Genomic DNA, 12,436 nt, shown 5'->3' on the forward strand with positions numbered 1-12,436 from the left:
TTGTGTAAGCAGCAGTTAATAATAAAATTTACACTGTCTCTCTCACTTTTTTTACTGTTTGTTCCCATGTCCCATTCCTAATTCATTATATATGTAAACATTTTTATACGTCTTCCTTGCATTCACAGCACCTGATTTGCACCTGGTAGTCACAATTGGAAGTAATTTTTTTCAGTGTAAATGGGTTCCACATTAACACAGTAGCATATCTACCAAGTTTCACTAACATATGATAGTTACAGCCCACACTGGACCTCTGTAAGTAGCTGCAATTTAATTATAACCATCCAGTTTGTTCCCCAGGAATACTGTCATCAATGACGAACACTTTAGTCATTCAGCAGTTGAATGGGAAAATTAGTTTTGTAAGTGATGATCATGACAAGTCATCCTGCAAAAGAGTACTAAATACTTTATCTGAAAATTACTTAGAGCATATACTTTGGAACCCCACTCATGACAGAAATACATTAGATCTAAAGACAACAATTAGACCTGACCTTTTTGAGGTTGTCCGCATTCAACCTGGTATAAGTGACCATGACACATTTGTAACAACAATAATTACAAAAGTATGAATGACAACTAAAACAATTAGGAAGATGAAAAGCAGTAGTGTCATATTCCAAGGAGGGACTCAAAAAATTTAACTATGTGTGGGGGTGTGTTGAAGTACTGTAGCACAAATTTGAAAAATAATTGAGCAAGTACTGGATACATACTAGAATTGTTTATGAAGGGAGAGATCTTCAATGGTACACAGTCTTTGTAAATGTATAGCAACTATTGCACAAAATGTGTAAAACAAAGCATAGCCGTATAGATAGAGAAATGCTACATTAAATACATCAGGCTTTCAGAAATGCAATGTGTAAATCCTTCAATGAGTACTGTAGCATAGTTTGATTAAAAGACCTCTCACAAATGCCAAAAGAAATTCCAGTCATATGTAAAAGCTGTCAGTGACACAAAAGTTAGTGCCAGGACACTCACGGATGATGCAGAAACTAAAACTGGGGGTGTTATAGCAAAATCAGAATTCTGAGTTCATACATAATGAGGTATCTTGAACAGACTGACATCCTCCATGATACCCAACATGGATACCGAAAACTTTGGTCATGCAAACCCCAACTTGCACTCTTCTCACATGACATCCTGAAAGCTATGAGTCAAGGTAAACAGACAGATGTAGTGTTCATTGACTCCAGAGAAGCATTTCACTCAGTACCACATCAGTACTTACCAATGAAAGTATGATCACAAGGGTTACTAAATGATCTTTCTGACTGTGTTGAGCCAGCTGGAGTGGCCGAGCGATTCTAGGCGCTACAGTCTGGAACCGCGCGACCACTACGGTTGCAGGTTCGAATCCTGCCTCGGGCATGGATGTGTGTGGTGTCCTTAGGTTAGTTAGGTTTAAGTAGTTCTAAGTTCTATGGGACTGATGACCTCAGAAGTTAAGTCCCATAGTGCTCAGAGCCATTTGAACCATTTTGACTGTATTGAGGGTTTCTTGCTGTGGACAACAGAAATGTTATTTTGGGCAGAAAGAAACTAACAAATGCAGAAGTAGCTTCAGGATATGTCAGAAGTGTGCCAGACCCTTGCATTTCATTTTGTTTGTTAATGACTTGGCAGATGATGTTAATACTAACCTCAGACTTTTTGCACATGAGCAGTTATCTGCAATTAAGTGCTAGCTGAAAGAAGCTGCACAAATATTCAGTCATATCTTGACAACTTTTCAAAGTGGTGTAAAGCTTGGCAATTTGCTTTATATGTTTGTAAATCTAAAACTGTACACTTCACAAAACACAGAAAAGTAGTATTTTATGTCCGCAGTATCAATGAGTCATCTGGATATAACATTTTGTGCGGATATGAAATATTCACACACAGTCATAGATAAAGCAAGCAGCATATTATTGTTCATTAGTATGATACTGGGAAAATGCTGTCAGTCTACAAATATTGCTTACAAAAGTCTCATGTGATCCATCCAACAATTTTGCTGAAGTGGGTGGGAGTCATATCAAATAGGTCTTATACTGGATATTGAAGATGGACACAGGTTTGTTTAACAGAGATGAGAGTGTCACAGAAATGCTGAATAACCTAAACTAGCAGACTTTTCAAGGCAGATGCCAACAATCCTCCAAAAGTATACTTACAAAGTTCCAAGTATCACAATTAAGTGAGGACTCTATGAATTTACTACAGCTCTACATATCACTCCCATAGGGACTGAAAAGAGAACATTAGACTAATTAAAGCTCGCACAGGCATTTAGGCAGTCATTCTTCATGTGCTCTATATGAGAATGGAACCAGAAGAAAGCAGAATAGTGTTACAGTGGGCATGCACTTCACAGTGGGTTGCAGAGTATGGATGTAGATGTAAACGTAACAATTACATATTTGCTAAAAAATGTAAACAGTTACTTGAGACACTAAGTGAGGGCCCACTATAGGCAGTTACGAGAAGAGCATTGAGGAGGAAATTGTGTGAAATATATGAAACAGAGAGAGAGAGAGAGAGAGAGAGAGAGAGAGAGAGAGAGAGAGAGAGAGAGAGAGAGAGGGGGGGGGGGGGAGGGGGGGGAGGGGGGGGGACATTTATAAGGGGGGAGGAGAAATGGGAAAAAGAGAGAGACGTCTGTTTATAGAATTTCACAATGCAAGACATTCTAAATAGGCTGGATAGTATTGAAAGTTCTCTTCAAAATTTGTAAGTATGTAATGTCATTTTATGACTCTCATGTTTATTTGAACTCAAATGGCAGAATTCAAAGATTAATCCAAATACTCCAATTAAATGCAAAGACATCATGGTGGGTGAGTGACTAGAGATTAATGTTAAATATCCCCACAGCTTTCTTGGAATATCCATCACACAGCTACCATTTCATTATAAAACAAGAATAATGCTGCCTTTTGCTATGTATCTCCTAAGGCTATCAAACAGTCTGTCTGTCTGCTAACCTTAAATCTCTTGGTTGAATTTATGGGAGCTACTGTCTCTATGATCCTTGTAATTCTTTTTTGGACTGTAAGGAAGTCAATTTCCCTAAAGTATCGCACTCTTAACCCAGCATTTTTCAATTATTTATTTTTATGCACACTGAACAAAGAATTTCTTACAGTAACATGTGGAATTTGATTGCTTGTTACCATCTCTCTGTCTCAGGTCCCATCTTGGAGTAAAGTTTATACATTCAGGTGATTTATTACATATTTTGTGGCTAGGATAAATTGCCTGTTTTGTAGGAAAAATAGAGAATAGCACAAAGGACATAATTCTCTTTCACCTGCTGGATGGCATGAAAAGCTACAGGGTGTTTCAAAAATGACCGGTATATTTGAAACGGCAATAAAAACTAAACGAGCAGCGATAGAAATACACCGTTTGTTGCAATATGCTTGGGACAACAGTACATTTTCAGGCAGACAGACTTTCGAAATTACAGTAGTTACAATTTTCAACAACAGATGGTGCTGCAAGTGATGTGAAAGATACAGAAGACAACGCAGTCTGTGGGTGCGCCATTCTGTACATCGTCTTTCTGCTGTAAGCGTGTGCTGTTCACAACGTGCAAGTGTGCTGTAGACAACGTGGTTTATTCCTTAGAACAGAGGATTTTTCTGGTGTTGGAATTCCACCGCCTAGAACACAGTGTTGTTGCAACAAGACGAAGTTTTCAACGGAGGTTTAATGTAACCAAAGGAACGAAAAGCGATACAATAAAGGATCTGTTTGAAAACTTTCAACGGACTGGGAACGTGACGGATGAACGTGCTGGAAAGGTAGGGCGACCGCGTACGGCAACCACAGAGGGCAACGCGCAGCTAGTGCAGCAGGTGATCCAACAGCGGCCTCGGGTTTCCGTTCGCCGTGTTGCAGCTGCGGTCCAAATGACGCCAACGTCCACGTATCGTCTCATGCGCCAGAGTTTACACCTCTATCCATACAAAATTCAAACGCGGCAACCCCTCAGCGCCGCTACCATTGCTGCACGAGAGACATTCGCTAACGATATAGTGCACAGGATTGATGATGGCGATATGCATGTGGGCAGCATTTGGTTTACTGACGAAGCTTATTTTTACCTGGACGGCTTCGTCAATAAACAGAACTGGCGCATATGGGGAACCGAAAAGCCCCATGTTGCAGTCCCATCGTCCCTGCATCCTCAAAAAGTACTGGTCTGGGCCGCCATTTCTTCCAAAGGAATCATTGGCCCATTTTTCAGATCCGAAACGATTACTGCATCACGCTATCTGGACATTCTTCGTGAATTTGTGGCGGTACAAACTGCCTTAGACGACACTGCGAACACCTCGTGGTTTATGCAAGATGGTGCCCGGCCACATCGCACGGCCGACGTCTTTAATTTCCTGAATGAATATTTCGATGATCGTGTGATTGCTTTGGGCTAACCGAAACATACAGGAGGTGGCGTGGATTGGCCTCCCTATTCGCCAGACATGAACCCCTGTGACGTCTTTCTGTGGGGACACTTGAAAGACCAGGTGTACTGCCAGAATCCAGAAACAATTGAACAGCTGAAGCAGTACATCTCATCTGCATGTGAAGCCATTCCGCCAGACACGTTGTCAAAGGTTTCGGGTAATTTCATTCAGAGACTACGCCACATTATTGCTACGCATGGTGGATATGTGGAAAATATCGTACTATAGGGTTTCCCAGACCGCAGCGCCATCTGTTGTTGAAAATTGTAACTACCGTAATTTCGAAAGTTTGTCTGCCTGAAAATGTACTGTTGTTCCAAGCATATTGCAACAAACGGTGTATTTATATTGCTGCTCGTTTAGTTTTTATTGCCGTTTCAAATATACCAGTCATTTTTGAAACACCCTGTATGATTGACCAGTTCTTTAAGATTTAATTCCAGTCTTCAGAACTGTAAGAAACTGTTGTGTATGCAAAGCACAGATGTTTGTGGTGATAATTCAGCTGCTAAAACACTGATGTGTAATTTCCCCAGTAACGGATGTTAGGTATAATGATATCAGCATGATAAAATTTTTTCTCATTTTAAAACTGACACAGAAATCAATGAAATAGTTTTGATATAGCTGATTGATGATAAGGCCAATTAGAGATATTCTGTTGAGGCAAGATTAAATTTTATGTTTAAAATATCTGCAGTAGATCAAGATGGGTCATTGACACCTGAATAAGAGTATTCTGAAGAAGTAGATATATTTTGACGATACATTGTGAATATTGCCTCCTCTTGGCATACAGCTGCAAGCACAAATACTCTTACAATAAGTCCACCTCATTTATCCTCCATGTGATACTTGATCTTTCACTCAAATTTTCTCTTTCTGTTTCCTTTCTTGCTATCACTCCTCTTCCTCCTCATACACCGCAAACAGTGCTCGTTTTTCATTTCTTTATTTCCATCACACAGTCTCTTCCAGCTTACATCAGTGTGTATTTTCGTTATAAAGCCACTACTGTAAATGAAAAATTAAATGAAAATATATCATCATAATAATCATTTTACAGGGGCATTTTTATCAATTTCATATTTCTTTTGTTTATCAAATACTACTAGACAAATCAGTTATAAGACACAGAATAAGACATTTAGAGAAAGAGAAAGAAAGAAAGAGAGAGAGAGAGAGAATTGATTATTTGTAATATCCAACATTGTCAGGTGCAGGAGATAAAATTATCTGTATTATGTGTTAAAAAATTACAACAGACTTGATTGCAATAAAAAATAAAATTATAGTTTGTTGATTACAAGTATCCATTGACTAACCACCATTTTCAGATCTATGAAAAGAAACAGAATATAACCTTCAGTTACTATGAACTTAACAATCTTTAAAAAGCAAACATTATGTAAAATGTAATAAAACATAGAAATAATAAAATGTACCACGCTTACTAATGGGTAGGTACTAAATAAACATCGGACACCAGCTTAACTGTATTCAAAAGTCAGCAGACATTAATACGATGCTAAACATCACATAAATCAGTTTCTGCAGAAGTTTATGAAACTGTCGTTTCCATGTGAATTTTTGCTTTATTCTCAGGCTAATATAATCACCTTTGCTGATCATCCCCCCATCTTTTGAGAGCAGAATATCAGTCTTTTAACAGATTTTTAAAATAAGCTAATTTTATCTGGTCTAATTGAGGATGAGAGAGTTTGCTGTAGGCTAAGTATTAATTTTGTTATATTCTCTCTGGATCTCTCAATGATAACTAGAAAACTTAAAAGTGTATTACACATTTTGACTTAGTGGAGCATGGAGTTTCAAAGCAAAAACCAGTCAAAATCTAAGAGTTTCTCAGCAAGCAATCGAGAGATCCAGGCTGGAAATTACTAGGAGAGTCAAGAAGACAAACAAATTGGTCAGAGAACAGACTAGAGTGAAATAAATAATTATGGCTATAATGAAAAAGAAATAGAGTTTGATGGAACATGAAACCAGGTGAATAGGTGGTAAATGGACCAAGAAAGTTCCTCACCAGATTCCAGCAAACTGTGAGTTAAATGGACCAAGAAAGTTATTTGGCAGATTACAGTAGTCTGCTACAGTTATCTAATGGAAGGCGATAGGTGATGTTAGAAAACATGGAGACATGGATGCAGTAAACTGCTGACCATTATAAATGGAAGAAGCCCATATTGAGGGGTGGATGTCAAATGGCTGATGATGATGATGATAAAAATCAGTACACATACACATATTAGCTCAATATCTAAGTCAGTGACAGTTTCAAGGGAAATTTTTAGGATGAAGAACTTAGAAACATATAACACAGTGAAGATAATAGTAAGAAATAATGAGAACTACAATAATTTGTGCTGTATTACAGAAACTAAGCCATAATCTCACCTCATTAAATACATAATCGACTGGTATATTAAAGGAAAATCGAGATAACTGGAGGATATGCAGTGCACTCTGTGCCATGTATTCATCTGACATTTCAGAAGATGTAATATCTTGGAAAAAGTTTCAGTTTTTATCTGTTCTATCTACCTTCCCGTAACTCACCCTTTCTCCCGCACTTGAAAACACACACACACTCAAAATGTTCTTTCTTGTGAGCACATCAAGTAAATGTGTATTTTCTTTTACATTCTCATCAATTTTTCTAATAATCATGAATAATCTTGGTTTCTATTTTATGGGTAATTCTGAAGCCATCCTAAATAATCACAAAAAATGGCCCAAATGAATCCAAGCTCAGAGTATGTATAGAACAGTGAACCAACAATAAATGACTTATGTTGCAGAGAGATGGCATACACTCAGACCCATCAGCAACTTCTCTTGTATAACCAGAAAAGTTCATGTTATGCAGAACTCAGTCAGTGAAGAGCGATCAAATGAGGTAGAAATGTGAAGTATAGCACCACTACATCTCTTGAAATACAACATAAATTGTTCTGTTGGAGAATAGTGTGGCTGATTTAATAGTTTTTATCTTTTATTTAACTGGACAACAATCACAAGTTTTACTCATGTGACTACTGTTTTCAACATTTAGATCCAGCATTGCAGGACAAGAAGCCTCATAACACTGAAGCATGTTTACTGTCATGTGACAGTGCCTGTGCCTCAGTGTTATGAGACTTCTCACAACAGTGGAACTGAAGAAAAACCTGTGACTATTATCCAATGAAATAAAAAACTAAACAGTATGTCTCATCTATGTTTTATTTTTCATCGTCAACATGTGAGTAAATAGTTTGAATAGGGCAAAATTAAAGATCTCTGGGAAATGGAAATGTCATAATGGATATTCTGCTAGACAACAGTACACGCGTGCGTGCGTGTGTGTGTGTGTGTGTGTGTGTGTGTGTGAGAGAGAGAGAGAGAGAGAGAGAGAGAGAGAGAGAGAGAGAGAGAGAGAGAGAAAGTGGCCACACAATGAAGACTTAACGTGGAATCACTGCTATTCTTATCTGTGTGATTGTATCAGACTATCACAATGTAGGCACAAAACTGGAGAACTACAATGGACAAAGACCTGACTACCATCAGAGTCTGACATCATTTACTGCAAACTGGACTCTGCTAGCACACGTGCCATTAATGTAATGTACATTGTTGGGAAACCAGAAATTCCTCAATTTACATTGGTTAAATGAATTCCACTTCTGGCATACTGAGTGACAAAATGTAGGGTTTTAGGACAAGTTCTGCTTCATGTGGACCAACTGTGATAGCAATAGTAATGTTAGACATCATGAGGGTGATTTCAATCTCTCATCTTGCATTTCATAGCTGAAGAACATTGTGGACACATGTCAAGTGTGATCTTTTGAGACTCCATTGCAACATGTAACATCTATGCCTGCACATTGAGATAAATCTGAACAGAAACTGATATGTCAGGGTACTTTGGAGCATTTAGAGCACAAGGTACATTGCCTCTTTCAGGCAACTCCACATGTCATAGTTCAGGAGGAAAATACCTGACCACATGTGCTGAAAAAGGTACAAACCTCCTTCAAAGAACAATGAATACTAAAGCTTCTTAGATTTGCACAATCGCCTAAAACATCACACATTAAAAATGTCTGAGGCAATACAATAAATACATTTTTTTTCATTCCATCATAACTACAACATTATTAAAAGTAAATAAAATTTCAGTTACAATGGAATGAAAAGATGTTCTTTTTTAAAATTTACTAAAGCTGTAGCACTCACTTTATAAAATATATTAATTTCTGGGATTTTAACTTATTATTCATGATTTTCCAGTAGCATTCATTAATTTTTGTGGAAGAAAATTCTCCAAGGACATACTAGGCTGTTTATAGGCTCCAATGGAGCACATACAAGCTTTACACAATGTTGGCTTCTCAACATCAGATATCAAGTACAGTTCTGTTAACTTAATCATGTACATTATCAGTGATATAAAGTTAATTTCTGTCAAAAATACCATTTTGCTGTTCCAGTTTCCACAATTATTACTGCAGTTATTGTTAACATTTACAAGCCTCAGTGTTTCACACCAAGCAAAACTCAGTTAAGTTTCCATGTCACATATCAGCAATCCTCTGGTATTTATCAGGGTGGGCACATGGAAGTAAGATTCTGGTGACTATTGATGCACAATTTACCTGACAACCATCCAAAGATATTTTAACATACTAATGCAGAGTCTCACCAGCTCTTAAAAGGCATGACACAGAGTCAGTCTTATATACACTTTGAAGACTACTTTACAGTGCATGGTTGAGCTGACTTTTCACTGCTATCAATTGCTCCCTTTTCTGTTCTGTTTTTGTGCAGAGTGAGGGAAACATGACTGTCTGCATGACTCCATACATAACATGATCTCTTTAATCTTGTTGTTGTGGTTCCTGTTTCAAATATACAATGGAAGAAGGAAAACTGTTTCATAGTCCATCTGAAATACTAGTTTCCCAAATTTTCCCAAGATTCATGTGGTTTAAATTGCATTTCCATGAAATGTTGCAACTCCATCTGAATGTCCTTTAACTTCTTCTTTCAGACCAATTTAATGAGGACCCTGATCATATTTTAACAAGTCTTGAGGCTGGACAAGGATGACAAAGCATCGCTGTAATGAAGATGCTACCCTGAATACTTGATTGTGGCAAAGTGTAGTATAGAATCTGCGACAAAACTATGTTTGATAATATCTGTATTATCATACAATGAAATAGTTTCTTACACAATGTTGTTAAAAAAAGTAACCAAAATTTATGTTATAAATAACACACATAGTAAGGACAAAAATTAAATTAATTCACTGGTAATGCACCACTGACACCATTATAATATTGCAGGGTATGCTATGGGCATGAAATACAATACAAACCACACAACAGTTATTATTTAACAATGACTGAGAGAAATTTACTCATAAAGCATCAACATTTAATCATTTGACACAGAAGAACTGCGAGAACAATCTATTGAGAACTCTTCTGGATTAATCTTTATCTTGATGTACATAATAAACAAAGACCAAGCAGTTGTATAGTTTATTTCTTAAAAAATAAAGATTATGAGATTTTTCCCCAGTGTTTCCGAAAATCTCTTTGTATTATTTTATCGGCTTGATAACTCTGTATCTATTTTTGTAAATATTGGGCAGGAAGAAAACTGCAACAGACATGTTTTTAAGCAATAATTTATTTTTTTTATAACTAGTATTTTGCCTAGGTCCATTATCAGATGACAGCATAGATTTCTTGCACAAATTTCTGCATTTGTATCTCAAGAAAAAGATGCACTTTATAAATTATATGAAGAAAGCTTGCCTCTCTAATGTAATATATAAATAACAACGTTCCCTTGAGATGAATATGAGAAATCTTCGAAACTGACTCATGAGGCACCAAAGTCCAAAACTTATTATGGAACAATAAAACATTGTTTCAAGAACAGTATGGCTGGTTGCAGCTTTCTTTCACACAAACATTTTCTTTTGCAACAGTGTAGATCTGCATAAGTAGCTTTCCTCTACATTTTCATTTTTATCTGTTTTCTGTTCTTTTGCACTGTAATATGACCAGAGCCAGTATGAATTACAGTGAAAATGAAAGTATTGTCCAATTAGTCATTTGATTTTAACTTTTCTGTCTCATTTTTGAGGCCTTATTTTACACATTATGCAAACTGTAGTATAATTTCCAGAGTCTTTTCAATTATGTACTAAAACTGAAGATTAATTTTGATTACTTTCATGACCTCACTAATTTTGTAAAACATCCCATATGGGAACTTGGCAATCTGAAATTTCACTACATTATATTTAAATCTTCTTGTCTTAGAATCACACACTTCATCTGGTAGTGTCCAGTAACACATTATTCAATAATAGTTGTTTTTGTTACTGCATATCAATCAGAATACAACTCAGGCAACATAATTAAGGACAGTTTGCATTGGTACTGTTAGAAGTAAAATTTCACTATCCATGTTACTCATTTAGTATGGTATAAGCCAAGGGGAGTCAGCCTTTTTTACCTACCATGCACTTTCATATCTCTTAGTAGTAAAATTTTCTGACTGCCCACTGGCTCCACAGCAATGTGATTTATAAAGTAGGGAAGCAACTTTACTTTAAAAGAGTTATAAAGCAGAGTCACGGCAAATTAAAGCATATAGTAATAATTATTTACCAAATACCTTATGTTAAAATTTTATGAAGCCCTAATGAAAATGTTTTTAAAGTCTATACTGCCTGCTGCCCACCAAAGAAGCTAAAATTACCACTAGTCAGTAGAAGTAACCAGATTGACTACCGGTGGCAGAAGCTAAGGACCTTGTTGTCAGTGGGATGTAAAATACTAATCATCCTTTTTTTCCTTTATAGTCTAATATACATGAAAGGGATAATAAATGCCATTCAAATCTTAATACATTAACATGATATAGGCATGACCATCATGTGGTCAGCATGAGCTAAATTTTTTGTTTCCCTAATCCTGCTGCATGTAAGCATTTTAATTGCAGATTCTTGAGTGCCTCTTTCAGTTTGTTCTACTTTAACATAACTGTTTAACTGAATCTGTATTGACATCATTATTATTTATGAAGCCTATGTGCCACTGTTTTTGAAACATTTTTATTGCATGATGTTACAGTAAGAGCTGGTGTGTCTTGTGCAGAGAAACTGTCAGCCCCTGCTCCTGCCCCCAACCCCGCCCCTGTGTCAGCCTCTGCTTCGGCTTCTGCCCCTGTGTCAGCGCCTAGCTCCATAGCTCCTCCAGCAGGCATACCAGCCATCCCACCGGTTCCTCCAGCATGCACATATGCTCGGGTCAAGACTGAGCTCCTACCAGGTAAAGGTAAGTGTGTATTTGCATTTATAGAAATACATATTTATTTTACATTATACATTCACCAAGCTAGAAGGATAGTAAAAATGAACATAATCTGTTTCACTTACATTATTACATAACAGCATAAACACTTTTCAGATAGTTGTTGCAATGAAATGGAGATCCTTATTTATGAGTGAAAATACATAAAATATTTGTAATATTAGCTGCCAATTGTAAATTGTTGTATTACTGACCACAGACTTCAGATTTTCCTGTAGGTGAAGGATTAGGGATTTATTGTCATGCCCCATGATTTACAATCATAAGAATAATATTAAACAAAGAAAAATTAGCCATATCTACTAGAATGACAGTGAAAACATTATGAAATAAGTCATTTCATGATGTTTTCAATTTCGTTCCATTAATTTACACAGATTTCATCTAATGTGTATCTTTTGTTGCAATCACAAGAAGTTTTTGATATTATGAAAATAATCAGTCATTTTCACAAACCTCAAAACTATGTCCATGTTTGTCTATTTACAAATCCAAAACTATTTGCAGAGGTGCTGCTGTCAAGAAATAATATTGAATTTGAATTATTGTCTCCCTTTAGTACAT

The 12,436-nt window shown here is 36.6% G+C and overlaps 1 protein-coding gene across 5 annotated transcripts in view; it reads left to right on the top strand.

Moving 5' to 3' along the window:
• Positions 1–12,436, top strand: part of LOC126248704 (ecdysone-induced protein 74EF-like) — a 737,945-nt gene that overhangs the window by 317,715 nt on the left and 407,794 nt on the right. For 3 of the 5 annotated variants that reach the window (XM_049949991.1, XM_049949990.1, XM_049949992.1), the window contains one exon: positions 11,633–11,836. In XM_049949991.1, the coding sequence (XP_049805948.1) occupies positions 11,633–11,836 (204 nt within the window). The remainder of the gene's footprint in view (positions 1–11,632; positions 11,837–12,436) is intronic. The other 2 variants (XM_049949993.1, XM_049949994.1) reach the window with 2 other exon arrangements.

This window comes from Schistocerca nitens, chromosome 3 (assembly GCF_023898315.1).
Source record: "Schistocerca nitens isolate TAMUIC-IGC-003100 chromosome 3, iqSchNite1.1, whole genome shotgun sequence".
NCBI lineage: Eukaryota > Metazoa > Arthropoda > Insecta > Orthoptera > Acrididae > Schistocerca > Schistocerca nitens.